Source organism: Prionailurus viverrinus, chromosome D3 (assembly GCF_022837055.1).
Source record: "Prionailurus viverrinus isolate Anna chromosome D3, UM_Priviv_1.0, whole genome shotgun sequence".
NCBI lineage: Eukaryota > Metazoa > Chordata > Mammalia > Carnivora > Felidae > Prionailurus > Prionailurus viverrinus.
In genome coordinates, this window is record NC_062572.1 from 76757416 (window position 1) to 76776283 (window position 18868).

Genomic DNA, 18868 nt, shown 5'->3' on the forward strand with positions numbered 1-18868 from the left:
CAGAATAGGGAAATCTATAGAGACAGGAAGTAAATTAGTAGTTATGTAGGAGTGGGAGTAATGGAGAGATAGGAGGTTGATTGCTAAAGAGAATGGGGTGATCTTTAAAAGTTTCTCCTATCCTAATCCATTCTATCACTAAGTAACATGTATCTTTCTTAGTTGAATATTTACATTTTCTTAAAATATTTTAAAACCTTATTTTTCATGAACATACATCTCTATCAACCTAAATGATGGGCCTAACTTTAGACACAAATTATTTTTTACAATGGATTAAACAATCTCAGGCACAGTCTATAAATAAAACAGCATCCATTTGAAACTTCCACTTCTTATAATGACACCAGAGGTAATTCAGATTAGTCACACAGGTGATGACTAAATATGCCAGACAAAATGTTTAGAATCTTCTCGAAAACATCAAAGAGTTTAGCCAAAATCAACAAGACTAATTTTCCCTGAGGGCATTTGTCAATACTGGGTGAAGAAGCTATGTAATTGAGTTGCATTTTTGCACCCTCCTGGGGAAGTAGCTATGAACCTTGAGGGCATGCATATCAGGGGCAAGAACAGTAAGAAACCATCCACAGGCCTGAGCAGGAACCACAAAACACACAGTCCCCTTGGGGAAGAAAGGGAAAGAAGGCATGAAATAGAAGCAAACCTATCCTAGACAAGAGAGTTAATATATTACATTAAAAACAGACAAACTAGGGGTGCCTGGGTGGCTCAGCCGATTAAATGTCTAACTTCGGCTCAGGTCCTGATCTCATGGTTTGTGAGTTCTGACCCCGCGTCAGGTTCTGTGCTAACAGTTCAGAGCCTGAAGCCCACTTTAGATTCTATGTCTCCCTTTCTCTCTGCTCCCCTGCTCATGCTCTGTCGCTCTCTCCTTCAAAAATAAATAAACATTCAAAAAGTAAATTTTTTTAAAAAAAGGGACAACTAGACTGTAAAACAAAAAAGCATGGTTAGAAATTAAATTCACTTCTTACATATAAAGTTCAATTTACCAGGAAGATAGAGCATGGCTAAATCTGTATGTATCTAACAATGTGATAGCAAAACTAAAAATTAAAAACTGACAACACTTCAAGGAGAAACACCCAAAGCTAATAGACATGAACTGTATCCAACAATTAAAGAATACACATTCTTTTCAAGCATATTTTCAAAAACCACATTTACAAAACATTTACCAAAAATTACATTATCAATTATATTATATTAATATAAATTATTATGTTAAATAACTGTACTAAAATGTATTTTAATATGCATAGGGCCACAAGTCAGCTTCAACAGATTTCAACAGATATCATATAGTATATGCTTTCTGACCTCAATGTAATTAAGCTAGAAATCAAAACTAAACACCTATAAAACCTCCCATTTGTTTGGAAATGAACAGATATTCTTCCAAACAGCTCATGGGTAAAAGAAAAAAATAGAAAATATTTTGGCCTCGACAACAAGAGCTTGTGGAATACAGTTCAACCAGTTCTTAGGAATACATAGCTTTAAAGCATATATTCTAAAAACAAAGCTGAAAATTAGTGAGATAAATCTCTACTACAAGAGGTAGGGAAAAAAGTAAAATAAATGTAAAGAAATCTATAGGAAAAGAAAAAATAAAGATAAACATATAAATTACTGAATCAGAAAAAAAATGCAAAATAGAGATTCAATAAAACCAAAGTTATCTCATTAAAACATTTAATGAAATTGATAAATCCTTATGTGACTAAGAAAAACCGAAATATTGATCAACAGGTAAATGAGTAAATACATTTTGATATACACAGTAGAATACTATTCAGCATTAAAAAAAACACTGTAAGTATACATAACTTACAGTTATGGACGACTCTAACAATAGTTTGAATAAAAGAAGTCAGGCATTCTGCAACCAAGAAACAGACTCTTACCCAGACACTGAACTGGTGGACATCTTGGTCTTACACTTACTAAGCTCCATAGCTGTAAGAAATACATTTCTGTTGCTGATAAGCCAAACAAACAAACAAACAAAAAGGTCAGAGAGAAAAGGTCATATGTATAATTTTATTGACATGAAATTCTTAAAAATGCAAACTAATCTATAGTGATAGAAAGTTGATTGGTGGATGGCTGAGGGGGAGGGTAACAAGGGTTATAAAGGGCTCTTTTATGGAGTAACTTGTACCAAACCAATGCTCCCATGAAAACAGGAAAACGAGATAAAACGTGACTGCATCCACACGAGAGAGCCTTTGAGGCAACCAAGACTTAAGAGGCTAAGGTCACAGATGGAAGAACTCCTGAAAGGAACGTCAACAACCTTGTCACACTTTTAATTGCTGCATGAGGCTGCAAGTCCGGACAGGTTACAGGCAAAGGCTCTTGCTGGGAAGCAAAAAAACTAGAACAGCTTTTGGCTATCTCCCAGAACTGGACAGACAGAGATCTGAGGACCCACGATCCCAGTGAGAAAGGAGGAACAGAAAACAAATCTTAACCTACAGCTGAATTTTCCCTCAAGACTTTAGATACATTATGAAGCTACATGGAATTAGAGATAGGAAGTTAGAGAATCTCTGAAAGCAGAGTGCTCATTAGTCTCATAGTGTTAAGGAGGTAAGAATAAAAATTCAAATCTTCCAAGGGTAGGGGTCTCAGTAAATATATTGGGCTGCTTGAACTCAGCTTATTGGATAAACCCATGGGTAAAGTAATCTACCCCACTGTGTCCGCCTAACCAAGGAAATTGTAAACTCACTGTGAAAGATGACAGCATCATCCAAAGGCTTGACTAACTGTTCATTCACACTGTCTAGCATGCAACAGGTATTAAGTAAATATTAATCAAATAGTATCAACTATGTCAAGAGATAGGATCAAATGACTGAAATCAAGGGGAAAAAAGATAAACAACAGAAACAAACTGACAAATTATTCAGATATTGGAGTTAGCAGGACTTTAAAATAAGTACAATTTTGGGGCACGTGAGTGGTTCAGTTGGTTAAGCATCTGACTCTTGATTTCAGCTCAGGACATGATCTCATGGTTTGTGGGTTTGAGCCTCATGTCGGGCTCTGCACTGTCAGCACAGAGTCTGCTTGGGATGCTCTTTCTCCCCGTTTATCTGCCCCTCCCCCGCTCATGCTGTCTCTCAAAAGAAATGGATAAACTTAAAAAAACTTTTTTTAATAAGCACAACTTCTTTGTTAGAGAAAAAAATGAAAATGTTTTAAATGAGATGGGAAAAAATAGAGAATATCACCAGCGATTTAGCATCTTTTGAGAAAAATCCAATCGAAGTTCTAGGAATGAAAAATGTAATACTGAAATTAACAACTTTGTAAGTTTAACAGGGAATCATGGTACCAGCAGAAAGGCTAAAACAACTAGAAGAAGTGTCAGTAGAAAATAAGTAGATTGCAGTGCAGAAAGTAAAAAGATAAACACAGAAGAAACAGCAAGACACAGTGAAAACGACTGATGTGTGGAATGGGAATTCAAGGACAAGAGAGAGAAAATGGACCTAGATGTAATATTTGAAAAGGTAATGGCAAGTAAAGTTTACAACTGTTAAAAAACATTAAGTACAAGTTATAGTATCATATTATGGGGTTTATAACTTGTAAATACAATATAATGTGACAACACTACCACAAATGATGGAAACTAAAGAGAACAACAGTCCTTCAACTTTCCTATATTTTGTGAAGCACCATGTTAAATCTAAGGGGTATATAAAAGATACATAATGCATTCTCTAGAGTAGCCACTAAAGAAAAAAAATTTAGTTGAATTATGAAATTTTTGTTTAACACATAGAGAAAGATTTAAAAAAAAAGAGAAAAGAACTAAACACAGATGGGACAACTAGAAAATAAGTAACAAAATGGTAGACCCAAATAAGTCATATTAATCATCAATCTAAATGTAAATAGAATAATTCCAATTAAAAGGCAGAGATTGTCAGACTGGATTTTTTTTCAATGTTTGTTTATTTATTTTAAGAGAGAGAGAGAAAGAGAAAGAGAGGGCAGGAGAGAGGCAGAGAGAGAATCCCAAGCAGGCTCCATGCTCAGCACAGCTGGACATAGGGCTTGAACCCATGAACCATGAGATCATGACCTGAGCTGAAATCAATGGTCAGTCGCTTAACCAACTAAGCCATCCAGGCACCCCATCAGACTAGATTTTAAAATACCCAACTAAATACATTCTACAAGAAAGATATTTTAAATACAGATACACTGAAAGTTAAAAAGTTATAAAATCTATGCTATTCAAACAATCAGAAGAAAACTGGAGCGACTATCTTAATTTCAGACAAAATAAATAAACCTCAAGAGAGGGAATATTACCAGATATATAAAGAAACGGTTATGATAAAGGGTCAATTCATCAGAAAGACATAATGTATATGTGCTTTAAGTCAAACATACAATCAGAGTTGGAGTTTGTAACACTACTCCCTTAGTAATAAATAGAATAACAAACAATAAAATTAGTAAGGCCTGTAGATGAGCAACACTGCCAACCATCTTGATTTCACTAATATTTATAAAAAATACCAAACTCAACAACTGCAGAATATACATTTTTTTGAAGTGTTCACAGGATATTCATCAAGATAGATTATTACCCTGGGACAGAAAAAAGTCTCAAAAAAATGCCAAATGATTGAAATCTTAGAGTATGTTCTCTTACAAAAACAGAATTAAATTAAAAATCAACAAAAGGAAGATAATTAGAAAATCCCCAAATATTTGTAAATTAGGCAATATAATTCTAAGTTACCCTAAGTGAATCAAAGAATAAATTATAAGAGAATTTTCAAATATTTTGAATTGAATTACAATAAGAAAAATAAAAATTTTGGTATTCACCTGAAGCACAGCTTAGCAGGAAGTTTATAATTTTAAATGCTTATATTAGAAAAGAAAATTTATGATCAAAGTTTTTATATTAACGGTAGACAAAAGGAGCAAATTAAACACAAATTAAGTAGATATAAGGAAATAATAAAGAGAAGTGTATAAAGAAATAAAATTTAAAAAATAACAAAGCCAAAATTCATTCTTGGTAAGATTAATAAAATGTATAACCCCAATGGGGCGCCTGGGTGGCGCAGTCGGTTAAGCGTCCGACTTCAGCCAGGTCACGATCTTGCGGTCCGTGAGTTCGAGCCCCACGTCGGGCTCTGGGCTGATGGCTCAGAGCCTGGAGCCTGTTTCCAATTCTGTGTCTCCCTCTCTCTCTGACCCTCCCCCGTTCATGCTCTGTCTCTCTCTGTCCCAAAAATAAATAAACGTTGAAAAAAAATTTTAAAAAAAATGTATAACCCCAATGCAATATGGTTTTACAAAAAAGAGAGAAAGAAAAAAAATTACCAATAATGGAAATGCAAAAGGTCTACATAGATCTTTCAGGCATTGTAGGGTAACAAGGGGATATTAAGAAAAACTTTATTTTACTAAATATGACAACTTCAACGAAAAATAAATTCCTTGGAATAAAATTTACCAAAGTGGACACAGAGTGATATAGAAAAGCTCAATAATTCTAGTATCTATCGAATAAATATTTAGAAATATTCCACTAGGGGCGCCTGGGTAGCTCAGTTGACTTTTGATTTCAGTTCAGGTCATGATCCCTGGGTAGTGGACTTGAGCCCTATGCCGAGGTCTGTACTGAAGGTAGAGCCTACTTCAGATACTCTCTTTCTCTCCCTCTGCCCCTCTCACCCATGCACTCTCTTTTTCTCTCTAAAATTAAATTAAAAAAAAATATATATATATATATTCCACAAAAAACTAGTGAGTTCTACTGCACATTTAAACAATAACCAGCATAATCCTGATATTAGAAACTGACAAAGAAATTATAACATAAGAAGAGTAAAAAAAAATCCTTCACAAGTATAGACACAAAAAAGCCTCAGCAAACTAATTTAGTTAATTTAATCCAGCAACATATGAAAATAATAATACATCAGGACTAAGTGCAGTTAATCCAAGAAAAGCAAGGTCGGTTTAACATTTGAAAATCTATTTATATTATTCACCATATTAAAATAATAAAGAAGGACACATGCATAATCATCTCAGTAATGCAGAAAAAGTACTTGGCAAAATCTATCACCCATTTCGTGATATTTTTAAATTCAAGCAAATAAGAAATAGAAAGGAACTTCACCAAGTTAATAATGGACATTGTTCAAAAATCTGTGACTAATACTAATGGTGAACACTAAATGCTATCCCCCTAAGATCAAGAATTTAAGCAAGGATGTTTACTCACTAATTCTATTCAACATTATACTAAAATCCCTAGGCCATGCAATAAAGCAAAAAAAGGAAAGATATAAAGTCTGGAAAGGGAATAATTGAAACTGTCTCTATTTGCATATGATGATTGTTTACATAGAAAATCACAAGAAATCCATTAAAAAACTACTAGAACCCATAAAGAGTTCATGAAAGTACCAACACTAGTGGGTCAATATACAAAAATTAACAGTTTTACTCTACGGTAGTAACAAACAATTGGAAAATAAAATGTTTAAAATTCCATCTGCAATAATGTCAAAAACATCAAATAGCTGACAGTAAATCTAGTAATGAAAGAAGGGCTTCCATATGGAAAACTATAAAGTTTTGGCTTGAGAAATTAAAGAGGATCTAAATAAATGGAGATATTGTGTGTGTGTGTGTGCATATATATACGTGTATATATATATATATATTATATATATATATATGTATACTGTTCATAGATTGGAAGACTTAATATTGTTAAGATGTTACATTCAATGAAATCTAAATTGATGAACTGATTCTGAAGTGAAAATGCAAAGAATCCAGAATAACAGCAACAAAAAGTCTTGATTAAGAACGAAGTTGGATTAGGGCACCTGGGTGGCTCAGTCAGTTAAGCACCCAACTCTTGGTTTCAGCTCAGGGTCATGATCTCATGGTTCATGAGTTCGAGCCCTGCATTGCCGGCCGCAGAGTCTGCTTGGGATTCTGTCTCTTTCTCTTTGTGCCCTCCCCCACTGTCTGTCTGTCTCTCTCTCTCTCTCAAAAATAAATAAACATTAAAAATAAAAGAAGAAAGTTGGATGAATTATATTATCTGACTTCAAGATACACTACAGAGCTCAAGTAATCAAGACAATGTACTAGTCACATAACAGTAGACAAACAGATCTATGGAATAGAATGGAGAGTCCAGAAATAGGCTTATACAGTTCATTATTTTCAACAAGCATGATAGAATTATATGTCCGTAGAAACAGCTAATTCCTGAAATGCCATACATATATTAGAGTCCCAGTAACAACTGCAGTAGGGTACTCTGAAAAGCAAGTTGTTGGACCAGAATTTTTAGCATTTCCCAAATTCAATGGATTCCATATTTGGTAAGCAACAAAGCAAAAGCTTCCTCTTACATTGTGGATTAAGAATTCTTAAGTTCCAGGAAAAAAAAAAAAAAAACTCTTTTAAGAAAACCAAAATGTGAACATCCAAATACCCTCCCCTTGCAGTTGCTAGCCTCAGTCAAAACTCAGATGAAGTGACACCAATTCACCTTACCTTTTAATGGACACCAATTTAACTTCTGCACAAGCCTATCCCAGTGGTTTGAACTGGCCTATCCACTTACGCCCAGGCTCCCTGCCATTGTCCTTTTTGAGTTAGATACTCACTCATCTTTATTATTTTTTTTAACATTTTTTAATGTTTATTTATTTTTGAAGGAGAGAGACACAGAGCATGAGGGGGGAGAGGTGGAGGGAGAAGGAGACACAGAATCCGAAGCAAGCTCCAAGCTCTGAGCTGTCAGCACAGAGCCCGACAAGGGGCTCGAACCCACAAACTGTGAGATCATGACCTGAGCCAAAATCAGACACTGAACTGCCTGAGCTACCCAGGTGCCCCTAAATACTCGTCTTTAAACTGAAAAAGTTACCTGCAGTTAAAGCTGAACTCATGCAGAAGCATTCTTAATACTGTCAGTGTGCTGACTCCTTTGAGAGAATTATGTGGCCAGGGAAATAAATGAAACAGCAACACTATTTTTACTATCCTTGGTCTATAAGGTCAGTCAGGGAGACTACAAGGATCTAGTGAAGAAATTCTATATTACTCAAAAACTCAGAACAGTCATTTTAACAACGTATGCATTCAATACTACCGTATAAAATTACAAGCCTTAATTACTAAGAAACCTAAATGACCCATCCAGGATTCTGACAGAGGAATTATCTCTGTGAAATAAGGAACTTTTAAGAGAATGAAAGTAGTCATGAAATAACATTCTAGAATGACAGCTGGGACAAAATTTACAATTACAAACAAAACAGGAAAAAAGGCACCTGATTATAAGAACTAAAGCCTTTAATGACAACTTCAAAGCAGTGTTTCATATTCTCTTATGGAATGTTGCCATCAATCACTACGCCTTGCTAATTGTCATGTAAAACTGTGTTCAATGGTAGACTATGAAAGCTTCTAAATTTCTTTGCCAGAAGGCTTTCAGAATCGTCCTGTCTGCTGACTCCCCCTTCAACCATAAGATTATTAATATAATCAACAGTTCTAATAATTAAGCGCTACAAAGATTGTTTCCACAACTTAATCGGTTGACAATTGGATAGGTCTACCAATTTCAATATTTCTACATATAACGATGACTTACTCCCTCTTGAATTCATTTCACACCGTTTTACTGACTCCTCCTGTGATCCCTTCTACATTCCTGATGAATACTTTGCTTTTCAGGCTCCTCTTCTAATTCCTTAAGATTTATTCATATTCCCTAGTATTTGCCACTTTTCTTCTTCCCCTTTACATTCTCTCTAGATACTCCCATTCATATACCTATTTTCATTTTCATCACCTAAATGACTCCTAGTTCCCGATCTCTAGCCCTAGGCTCTAAAACCACATTCCCGCCTGTGAACCTACGAGCCATCTCCACCGGAAAGCCGAAAAAGCATTTCAGATATATTGCTACGGCAAAAGCCATATTCATTTCCCCTCCAAACTTGCTGCTTTTCCTCAGAACCAGTACTTCTGCATCCAGTTGTAAACGTGACCCACCTGTCAGTGTGGGCTCCTCTCTCTACTACCTTCCTCCTCCCATAAACTAAGAACAGTCTGATCTCTTTGACAGGACAATAGGAGCTTCCGGTCATGGTCTCTACTTGGCTCTTCCAGCAAGATGGCACATAAATCGTGTGCATTCTACCAAATATGCATTTTTCCTTTACTCCTGTGAGATTCTCTTCCTTACCTTACTCTGAAGATTCCTAGTCTCTCAGACCTCAAGCATCTCTCTTCTTGGATCCTGAGAATTTGTTCACTGTTGTTTACTGGTGACAGAGATCAAAGTGACTGGTCTGGTAATAGGGAAAAATCCTTGCATGACTGCTTCTAAGTTAGTAGAGCAAATGAGACTACAAATAACTACAATGTTGCTTGCTAAGTACCAGGACGAAATAACCACAGGATGGTATGGCAGCAAAGGAGGCATACAATCATTGTGTTACCACTATCAGTTTTGCTTCGACTGAGCCTCCTAGATAAGCAGAAGTTCATCAGGTGGGCCAGTTAGGTCAGAGAAAGGCATTAGATATCGAGGTACAGTCTCATAACTGCCAGTGCCGTGCAGCAGATGGAAATGAAGGGGTGAGGTAGAAGGCTGAGAGATCACATTATGAAGATCTCAAAAAGGAAAGGTAACTAGCAGCCATATGGAGGACACCTTACAGAAGCCAGCTCAGAGGCCAGGAAACAATTAGGAGGCCTCTGCATTATGCCTCCCAAGAAATGACAGCCTTTACAAAGTAGTGGCAGTGAGACAGGACAGTTGGGTACAGAAGGAACACTCACCCTCGCTGGAGATACAAAGTAACACGCATCTCATCTTCATAACCCGCCTAAGAAGTAATGTTCCCACTTTTACACAGGAGGACCTGAAACTCCTAGTATGTTACATGTTCAAGGTGACACAGCTCACAAGTAGGGGAGGCAGAGATTCAAACTCCAAGGATCCTGTTCCAAAGTAGCATAACGGGCCAGTAGCTCAAATGCATGTCCAAGCATAAATCAACAAATCACATTTTCACAACTAGTTCTCTATTCAACCTACCAGATTTAATTCCTAAATAAACTTCCTCTTCCCACAGAGAAGCATAGCAAGTGTAGAGGAAGGAAATACACTCTAGCAAGCCTAGGGTTACGTATCATAAGATTTTAGTATTATGTATGGTATCTATAATTTTAGTAGTATATCCAAATTCTAAAGTTATTTTATGGATACAATTTAGTTACACATTCTCCCAACTAGTAATTTTGCATGGGTCACAAGGTTTAAAAATAACTTATTCACCTGTAAAATCTCCACTCGGCCCACTTACAGTGCTGAGCATATAGAAAACAAAGTATTGATCTAAAAATAAAGCAAAGCGAAAATATTTAAAATGACATCAATACTCTTCCTTAAGCAATATAGGCTTAAATGGGGAATAAAAGATTCAGTATTTTAAAATTCATTTGCCTAACAAACATGCTATATGTATGTTATAGAACATACATGTAGGAAAACTTTGAGAACTGCAGAAGACCTCTAGTAACGGTATTAAAAGCCAAGTGAAAGGAATGTTCCTTCAAGGTTTCCCTTTACTGTTCAGTGAGTGGATTTCTTATTCTGTTACTTTTCATTCAAAAAAAAATTATCTAAGGTTAGAAAAGACCCAATTCCATATATATAATACACACAAAACCCAATATACCAATTTGAAGCCTATAAATGTTAATACAAGCAACAGGGAAGCCCTAAAGTTCTTTCATTTTCTTAACGCTTACAAAGGAGATGGTTCAAACTGCCTAACTTACTCCAGTGCTTTCTTATTTCAGAATTAAAGATTTATTTTAGACATTAAGAGGAACATGAGAAGATCTGCTGAACCATTTTAGGTAAAAAAGCCTCCTACCCTCCATCTCAGGTGTATTAACAGCAGCCATAGGGGCGCCTGGGTGGCTCAGTCGGTTGAGCGGCCGACTTTGGCTCAGGTCATGATCTCACAGTTCGTGAGTTCAAGCCCCTTGTCAGGCTTTGTGCTGACAGCTCGGAGCCTGAAGCTGCTTCAGATTCTGTGTCTCCCTCTCTCTCTAGTGCCCCCTCCCGTTTGCGTGCTCTTTCAAAAATGAATAAATGTTAAAAAAAAAATTCTTTTTAAATAGCAGCCATAAATAAAGTGCTGAGGCCAAATGTGCAATACTAGCACCCCTGTGAACACTGCCAAAACTATAGTATAGATCGAGTCTTGAGACAAAGATGGAAGACAGGTTTCAATTCACCTGTCAACTCCTACAGATTAAGAAGCTACCTCCAGTACAATGAGACTGGGGGATGCTTTGGCCAAAATAGATCATAAAAGTCCGCCATGGGCACAAGAGTAGGTTACCCTTGATCTCAGCCTTATGCTGCAAGACTCTGTACTCAAAATATTTTTGTTTCTATTATGGATTATTTCATTATTGTTTCAAATCAGATGATGCATCCTGAAGTGCAATATAATATGCAAAATCAAGGGAAAAGTTTTTTGGGGTGTTTTTGTTTTTTCTGCTATGTCTGACAAAACAAATAATAGACCCAATATTAAGGGCGCCTGAGTGGCTCATTTGGTTAAGTGTCTGACTTCAGCTCAGGTCATGATCTCATAGTTCGTGGTTCAAGCCCTGCATCGGACTCTGCTGACAGCGCAGAGTCTCCTTGGGATTCTCTCTCTCTCTGCCCCTCCCCCACTCAGGCATTCTCTCTGAAAACAGGTAAATCTTTAAAAATAATAATAATAATAAACCTAATATTAGTTTTCTAGAAAACACTATCTCAGAGATGGTTTTGGTTAAAATAACTAGCGTTACATTTTTCAAATGCTCCTTTTATTCATCTGCAAAATTCAGTGTATATATATGTAATATATATGTATATACGTGTGTGTATACACACACACACACATACTGTTTTAGGAGAAAATAGCATTTCAGCTTGGTGATTTAAGTAATGTCAACTACGTATGTTTATTTGTAAAACTTCCCATAGTGAAATGTTATAGTCACCTACAAACATTCATTTTTCACGATTTACAATTTGAATAATCATGGAATGTTTGTATAATGCAACCAGTTGTTATAGAAGAATCACACAAACAATGTAAATCTGATCCCAATCCTTTACAAATATGAAATTATTTTCACTGGTTTTCAAACTGTCAAGTATAAACAGGATGATGAGGTCAGCAATACTTAAGATGAGGCACTTTAACAATTACCCAAAAAAGTATACAAAATGTCAAACAAAACTTGTTCTTAATCGTATCTCTAATTTCAGACGTGATTAATCTGAGATGCTCTATATTAAGGAATGTTATAAACTTTTATTTCTTGCACTTTCCCTACTCAGCTCAAGGCAATGTAATAACTATGAATACATAAGATATATAGACATTACCACAGACCAGTTAATGTGCTTACATACAAAGGAACTAAACACTATCTAATGACACTGGGGTTTTAGAAAGTGACTGTTTTAACACAAAACTTCTGCATAATTTTTTCATAAACATGTATACATTGGTCTCCCAAAGGCAAAATGCTATCTCAACCATATTTCTAGACAAAAATGCCCTCAAAGGTATTAACTGAATCAAAATTAATAGTCTATGTACTCTTTTCAAACATTTGAATTTTTAATATTCAGAAGTTAAAATTTTCATTTTAAAAACAGAGAAATTAAAATATTAAATGTACCATACTTTCTAGATTAGTTTTAATACATAAAAAAAGTAGTAACATGTTTTGTTTTGCTAGCCTTTTGTGAAACACCTTTCAAACGTATTATTTGACCAATTCACTTACAACCTTCAATCCCATTCTCTGTATATTAACACACTATCTTTTTTGTAGTTAATAAATACTTAATTAAAAACATTAATTCCTGTTGCTGCATGAACTCACAGTACTGTATTTTCCCCCATGGTCAGATTTCAACATACCTCTACTAGTAAAGAAAATGGCTGACTCAAATTTTTAAAGGTCATCCAGAAGGGATTAAAATCTGTGGTCCCATTAACAGTTTTAGGTGAGAACAGTTAAATCTCTTTAAACTTATTTCTAGTAGGTTACAACTTGAGCAATTTCTATGGCTCAGACACCCAAATGTTTAATAAACATGAGTTAGTACTCATTTTACCATACTTAGCTGTTCTAAGTCCATTTATCAAAATCACTTGCTGTGTGTGTACATGAGCACACATGTACTCCTTAATTCCCTAATAAAACAGTCTTGCTCCCCTTTAGAAAGAAACTAGCTTTGAATCAATATACTAGCAGACACGTAAGTCCTTCTAAAATCAGAAGTGTGCCAATTTTCAAATAAATGAAAAGAGAAAATACTTATTTAAAATGACAAAAATTAAGCTTGGCAAAAGTAGTGACTTTTATTTACAACTCCATGTATCAAGATTACAATAAAAACACTAGTGATACCATCCGAACAAAAGCAATGATTTATTGGTAATGGCAATGAAGGGAATATTGACAGTCTCTGGCGAGAATCAAGCAATTATCCAGGAGCTGTAGATCTGATTGCAATATGCTCTTCCAGTGTCTTTTGTACCTTAGTGGCTTTCTCCTTTTTTGCCAACTACCTAGAAAAACAAAAATAACTTTACATGTACATCTTATTCATTTAGAAGTATGTGTTATTTTCAAAATATTACTAACAGGTAATCATCTTTAAAACCTGGTATTAATTTTTGTCCCCCCATTTTATTTTGGCATGCAGTGTATTTTCATTGTTTGAAGCACACTGTGACCATCCCTTTCCTCCCAGCCTCAAGGAATTAAAAATAAAACACATGCAGGCTATTTTGGTTTCCCATACTGTTTAAAGGAAAAGTAATGCAATTTTTCAAAACAAGGTTGACAGTTTAGAGAAGTTAATAAAAGGATGATGCTTTATGAGTGAACTATATTTGGCAACCTATTTTTAGGCAATTAGAAATCAAATGTCGATCACAAAATACTCTAGAATTAAGAGTATGCTAAACTTATGTCTAAATGCCCAAGATGACAGGTTTCTAGACTTTCTCTCAATATGTAGATTTGCAATGAAAACAGATTAAAAATGGCTAGTTTTGCCTAGTTTCTATTTTTAAAAAAACCCTGGCTGCCACAAATGTACTATAAAAAACATAAAGAATAAATCTTGTTTCTGTCAATTATTAGGAAAATTCTCTACTGGAGGGCCTACTTGCTACAAATGTGGAAGCATAAAAATGTAAGAATAAACTAGGTTTCTACCAACAGTGCTAGCAAACAAAACCTCTGTGGGAAAGTTCTACAACTAAGTTCTAAGCAAATAATTTACTTAAAACCTGAAATTTATCATTAGATAATGTATTCTCATAGCAGAAACGCCACTGAAGAAATGCAATTGCAAGCTATTGAGTATATATTTGTATACAAGATTTCTATGTACATTTATAAGTGTAATTTTCATATTTTAAATTGATTCTGTTCCAAACGGTAATCTGAATCAAGCAAAATTCATAAAGGTCTTCTGTACATGCCTGGTCTAAAATGGAACATGGCTGGGTCAATGTCATTCATGAGAGAAGATTATAAAAACCCACTTCATTCTCAATCATATGATGTTAAACATGCTCTTTTCCTGACCTTGAGGAAAACCACTTTTATTACTTTAAAAGATCTCCTCTCTGATCTACAAAAACCATGTGTTAGCCTAAAAAGCCATAAAAATGCTAAAGAGACAGTCTCGTAAAAGTATGTGGATAAGAGTAAAAAAAATTCAGTGCCAAGGGGAGCCTTCTTAAGAAAGAAGGGGAGCTGGCACTATCTGTATCACAAATGAATTTAAGCATATAAACACTGAAAGCATTATTGATCATCATTACCACTGGGGAACACACAAAACACAGAGCTATTAGATTAAGCAAAAGAAAACAAAAACAACTAATATTAAAAATTAAAATTTTAGCAGATGTGATACAGTGGAAGACACAAATCTGCATACTGTTTCACAGGTTGATAACTCTCAACTTGCCAATGTGTATTCTCTGTAAAAAAGAAGAAATTCAGCATTCCAATATGGATTTTCTCACCCCAAAACATAAAGAAGCTCTTTTATTCATTTTTAAGTGTTTATATTACACCTCAAACAATAGTCTAGGTACATCAAAATTAGGTGTCGAAAATATTTATTCAGTAAAGAGTCCATTGATCTTCTACGTGAATAGTTTAACCCAGCCTAACATTCAGTCCGTCTTTCAACGCCTTGAGCTCACTTGGGTTGGCAAAGCAGAGAACGTGCCCATAATTACCCAGCAAAAAGCCTTTGGGGCTACAGTTCCATTGGGTAAAGACAAGCAACCTATTATACTAATCAATATATTACACTAGTACTAGTATAAAAGAAACATATGAAACTATTCTTATTTGATTTTCAAAATGATTCTACAGTTCCCAAAAAATAAAATTTAAACCTTAGATTGGATTAAAAAAACCAACTACTAGTTAAGTCTGAAAGCATTACTAACAACATTTTATTGCAATATTATTTCTCAAAATGTAGTACAAAAATGAAATATGAGACAGGAGAAAGTAAAAAAAGTAAAAGTCAGGGGAGCAACATGGTATAATAACGAAATTAAAGCACCTAGTTGCAAGCCCAAAATAAAAACCAAAACAGAAGGCCAACAGAGCATGCCTAGAATAAGACTTGAAGAAAGAGATGGTTGAGGAAATCTAGGTAACAAGAAGGCTGATCCAGATGATGGAAGCTGTAGAAATCTTGCACCAACAATGGCGAGAACATGGGAAGGGTGAGAGCAGACAGGTGCTATATGGATGAGCAGAGAAGCAAGGAGGGGAGTAGGGTGAGATAAGGTCAATCTTTATATTACTTCATTTTTAAAAATCTTCTGTTTTTAGTTCATTTGAGTTGCATTAAAAAAGCTGAAAAATAAACAGACAGAAATGTTACAAAAATAGCTGATACGGTGAATGGCCAGTTTAGAAGTCTATTTTTATTACAGTGATAGAAAACCTTCTCTGCTTTTCACATGCACCTCATTCCCTAAGAAGCAGAAGCCCCTTCAATTTTGCTCATTTTGTCCGCTTATATGTTATTACTTTTGTATTAAAATAAAGCAATCCATGTATAGAGCATAGTTTAGTAAAGAAAATATCTACTTCCAATTAAGATGGCAAGCTTCTCATGCTGCAACACAAAAAATCCATTTACAACAACAAATAGCCCAAGTGTATATTATAATGTGTGTACAATGCCTATAACAGCCAAAAACAGACAAGTGGGAGAGGTGTGCTAGTCTACAATATCCTACAAGTATAACCTTTAAAGTTGTAATAACATGCAAGGTGGTCTAAGATTTCTATCCAACATCCAAGATTCATCAGTATTACCTTAGCTTCTGTCATCTTAGGGACATAAGGAGAAGATCAATGACACTCTGAAAACTAAAATTATCTAGAAACAACTCACACAACATAAAAATGTAAACTGAAAATGCAAAACAATTCTATTTTATCATTCTTTAAACCATTTTATGTAGCTCTTTTCACTACACAAAGTATCAAAACGTTCCTCTCTGTGCTGATAAAAATACATGCCAAATCTATTTTGAAATTTTAAATTCTAATTACTATATGTAATCCCTTTGAAATTCAGACTGCCTAAACAAAGTCCTGCACCTTTCCATTTTCATGCCCAAATTCTTATTTTCCATTCTCCCTGGAGTGCCCACTGCTATCTTTTCCTCTATCCATAACTACTCCCAGTTTAGTTCAAGACCCTCTTCCTCCACAAAACATTCTCATTCCTTTCCTAGACATTTCTTGGGAAAGAGGAAGTATCACTGGGCTAGGAAAGTATGAGAATATTCTGTACAGGAAGAGACTTGAACTTAAGCTTTGATTAATTTTGATTAACTTTTCAGGGACTATGATCACACGTGGAGTAGTACTACATGGACCACAAGTACTATACCATGTATCTACCATTTCCTTTTCTAGAAACAAAAGTCACTTGCAATTTTTAGTAAGTGACTCATCAAGACAAAATCTAAAATGGCCAAATTTTATTGCAATTTTCCTACATTGATATTGTCCTAGCATCATGCCAAAAGCACTGAAATATTAGCTTACTTTTGAGGAACAATTCAATGAATGACACAAGTCTCATTCAGAAACTATTAAAAGGAAATGTAATGTAATATTAACATACACAAATAAGAAAATCGTTCAACCAATTCAAATTTATCAAACATTAAAAGCAAGGGACAAACACCAAGAAAGGAGTCCATGACAGTATTAAATTATTCTCGAAGCAGTTCTCAGTGCAATCTAGGCTGATGGTCCCCGAGACCCTTTCAGGGAGTGTTCAAAGTCAAAACTATTTTCAAAATAATGCTGAATTGTTATTTGCCTTCTTAACTCTCATTGTGTTACAAGTGTACAATGGAGTTTTCCAGAGGCTACATGATCTGTCATGGCAAACCTGACTAAATGGAGAAATAAGAGAATGAGAGGGGTCTATGAAGCCAGATGATAAAAAAATTTGTAAAGCAGAAAACAATGCTCTTCTTGCTAAATTGGTTTTTATTTTGGAAAATATGTAACTTAAAAATATTATATGTGTTAACACATAATGAGTTTATTATTTATAAATAAATAATTTTTAAATTTCTCAGTTTCAGTTTCTTAAAGGGTAAATATTAGATAGATATAGCCTACATTAACAAAAGCTCTTTCTGGTCCTCAATAATACTTAATAGTGTAAAAGGGTCCTGCCACCAAAAAGTTTGAGAACTACTGCTCTACAGTAACGTTAAATAAGGCTATAAGGTATTTAGCTAAATGAACACATAGCCAAATTACGTAACAAACACAAATACTCTCAAGCAAGAAAAATCTAACACCTTTGCTATCCTAAAGACAGTCCAAAACATGTAGTCTGGTAAGTCAAAAGAGAGAGAGAGAGGAACCAGGCTAGAAGGCATAGGAGAGGGAGGATATTAGGAAAGGGAGGATGTTAAAACCAAACAAGTGGAGACAGATTCTTAGATGGACAACTATTAATGCACATTAGAAAACTTGACTGAAGGGCAGGCTGGTAAGATGGTCAAGATGGAGCAGTGGTTACTTACAGAAAAAAACAGAAATCAAATAGCATGAGCTGAGGTGAAAAGCAGGGAACCTGAACTGAATTAATGGTATGAGGAAATAATATGGCTTAGAGTAGATCTTACGAAGGAATTAAGCTAAAAACAAACTATGCAAGGCAGTTAAAGCCAAATCCAATGGCATTTAATCCAAACAGGCAAAGTAACAAAGCAGGCAGCCAAAATGTCTTTGGTGCTCACACATTTTCCCAGTACAGCATATCTCATATCATAAAAATGTAGATGTTTAATCTCTGCTTCTTCTGACCTGTCATTACACATATGTCAAACATCTGACATGACAGGTCTAAGTACATAATTGTCCTACAGCTCCCAAAAGTTAATTATGTTAGGAGACAGGAAGATATAGTAGTCGAAAATGACCAGTTAAAAGATCTATGGTCAAGGTTATCAATTTTGTAAAAACAGCATACAATTTTATAAGCTTATCCACAATTACGCAGTTTCATGAATTTTTCTGTAACTGAATTAAAATTAGATCTGTAGATCCCATCAAAAAGAATAAGAGTTTTCAGGGTGCCCCAAGGCTTCAAGTCCCCAAACAGGAGTTGAAATCGTTCAGCAGAATACCTCTTCCT

General features: G+C 35.0%; 1 protein-coding gene across 1 annotated transcript in view; it reads right to left on the minus strand.

Annotated features, from left to right (window-relative positions):
- Window positions 1–13480: 13480 nt before the first annotated feature.
- Window positions 13481–18868, minus strand: part of TXNL1 (thioredoxin like 1) — a 33953-nt gene continuing 28565 nt past the window's right edge. Inside the window, exon 8 of the mRNA XM_047828069.1 lies at window positions 13481–13715. Coding sequence (XP_047684025.1) covers window positions 13686–13715 — 30 coding nt within the window. The 3' untranslated portion in view covers window positions 13481–13685. The remainder of the gene's footprint in view (window positions 13716–18868) is intronic.